Genomic DNA, 2,519 nt, shown 5'->3' with positions numbered 1-2,519 from the left:
AGAGAGAGAGAGAGAGAGGGGGGAGAGAGTTGACATTTACGCATGCGTGCTTGTTTTTACCGTGCTGCAGCATGTTTTCTTTGTTGAGATCAATCTCAATGTTGTCCTATCTTATATTATCACTCCTTATCTTATAATATCATAGCATATTTTGTTATCTTATATTACCTTATCAATCTGGTATTTTCAAATCTTATCATTATTACGTTCTTGCAGGAAAACCCTCCAAGCTGCTGAAACTTGACGACCATCAACGTTACCTGAGTCACAGCGTCAAACAGGTCTCCTCCCCACCATCCCCTGGCTCACTGATGCCCGTGCCCAGCTCACAGACAATTCTCTCAGCCACAGCCCCACCTTCTCTCTTTCTCCATCCCTACTCCCCCTACCACCTTTCCCCCCAACCCACAACACTTCTCCCCGTGCCACCAGCCCACCCCTACCACCCTCACCACCACCACCACCACCATCATCATCTACAACAAGCTCACACCGTGCAGATGGCAGGGCCTTTCCCGCCCCCAGCACACTTGCCTTTACGTCCTATGTCACAGAATTCTCGTGAGGCGAGTTCCATGCGTGTGGTAAATCCTTACATCAACCTACACTGCGAGGGAACCCAGGGTGTGAGGTATGCTCAGAATCTTCACGAAAGGAGATTTGAATCGCTTACGAGTAAACCTGTGGAGGACTCATTGTGCGCGGAGGTCAAAGACTACCGTTACGACGCCAGCCCAAGCGAGAGGGGTTCTCCGTCCAGTCACTCCGCCAAATCCCTGTCCTCTCCTTCCAGCAGTGATCAAAGCCCAACAACAACCCATCCTTCTTCGTCTAAATCCGGACGAGAGAGCAGCCCAGATTCCTCCCCGCCGTTTTCTTACTCTCCTTTCCCCCTCAAACGCTGCAAGACAGAGCCACCAGAGGACGGTAACGACTCATCCGCCCCCTGCGCATGTCAGGACTGTGAGTCCAGTACGCCACTAGCATGGACCTCCAACAGCGGCACTCCTCCATTATCTGCTAAGCCCTGGGCTGCTCGTTCAAAGTTTGCACCCGACCAAAAATATTACATTCTTCCCAATTCTCTAGAAAACAAAAACATAAGCTGGAAAGTGCAGTGCCAAGATTTGCGGTCGGAATGCAGTTAACTGCGACCATACTCTAGCCCTTTAAACAATTTCTTTGTAGCATTGAAATGAGTGAATTGTTTCAACTCCTGAATTGAAATTTCACTTTCTTCTCACTCATACCTGTAAATAATGTTGATCATGTACCTCTCCCCTGCTTTGGTAACTCTTTGCTGGTTTTTGTTTTTTGTTGTTGTTTTTTTGTTTATGCGTTTGTTTATTGTTGTCTTATTTTTGTTTGGCAGGTTGTGGGGTTGTTGGTTTTCTCTTTGTTGTTTTGTGGGGGGGGGGCGGTTAGGGAGGGGTCAGGGGTTTGTTTGTTTGTTTTCGAATCTGAAAAAATTTCAGAAATAATAAACTTGAAACTGGGAGTAATGTAACACAGAATTCTCTTAATTACCACTTTTCACACCAACGTAAATAAACAAAAATAAAGAAACAAACACACAAGCAAAAAGCAATTCTGGGGGAGGGGGAAAAGTCTGGCTTATTGATTGGTAAGAAAAGGGTTTGGATTTTTTTTTCGATTGGAATTTGTGTTTGTGTGTGCGTAGGAGTTTAAAGTTGAATTCATTTTCAATACAAATTCAATTCTTTCGCTGTCATATTATGTAAAAATAAAATCTTCCTGACTATTAGATAGCTCGTAGTCTATTATTATTTGATGATATGATTTCATGACATTTATTCCATAATACTGGGTACTGCAAATCCATTATTGCCCATTAAAAGGCAGCTTTATTGATCTCTCGGATTGTTATTTATTAATTGATGAATTGAAAGCGGAAAATACTCATTTATTAATGTTACATCAATTTATTGTTGGTTGCAAACTGTTCTATTATAATAGAATGATCTGTTTAGCTTAACTTTAAATAATAATGGAGGTGTCTATAGTCTTTGCTTTTTGCTGCTTTGTTAGTTTTTTCAAACTTTATTTTTTAATATTGTATTATTTATCAATTTTTTTTCAGAGGGCGTATTATTTTTAAATTGAAGTATAACAATGATTTGCCCTGCTGTTTCATGTTGATTGTTTGTTAAAGTTATTATTTTTTTTTTACTTTTTTTTTCTTTAGTAAGTTGTCAATGTACAGATCCATTCAAGTTTATTTATATCATTTTTTTTTGGGGGGGGGAAACATTTTCGGGGAGATGATTTCTTTGAGTTTGAAAACCCATTTCCATTTCGTATGCCGTCAGCGTGTCTTAGTATCTATTTTAATTGTTGATACTGTATATTATCTATTGTTGCTTACGTCAAATAAATTTGTTTACCCACTGCAACAAGTACTTAGATCTCATTTCTTGCACTTGTGTTAAGGGGGCTCTCGTGGCCTAGAGTTTAAGGTGTTGGCCTCTCATTCAAAGGTCCCGGGTTCGAATCCGGGT

The 2,519-nt window shown here is 40.8% G+C and overlaps 1 protein-coding gene across 1 annotated transcript in view; it reads left to right on the top strand.

The window, feature by feature from the left end:
* The window catches only part of LOC101860458 (T-box transcription factor TBX20), a gene marked incomplete in the record, with an annotated part of 27,783 nt that extends 26,414 nt beyond the window's left edge, over positions 1–1,369 (top strand). The window contains 1 exon segment of the mRNA XM_013080212.1: positions 217–1,369. Within this exon segment, the coding sequence (XP_012935666.1) occupies positions 217–1,148 (932 nt within the window).
* Positions 1,370–2,519: the final 1,150 nt, after the last annotated feature.

This window comes from Aplysia californica, unplaced genomic scaffold, assembly GCF_000002075.1.
Source record: "Aplysia californica isolate F4 #8 unplaced genomic scaffold, AplCal3.0 scaffold00005, whole genome shotgun sequence".
Taxonomy (NCBI): Eukaryota; Metazoa; Mollusca; class Gastropoda; order Aplysiida; family Aplysiidae; genus Aplysia; species Aplysia californica.
This window is presented reverse-complemented; position numbering and strand designations above follow the sequence as displayed.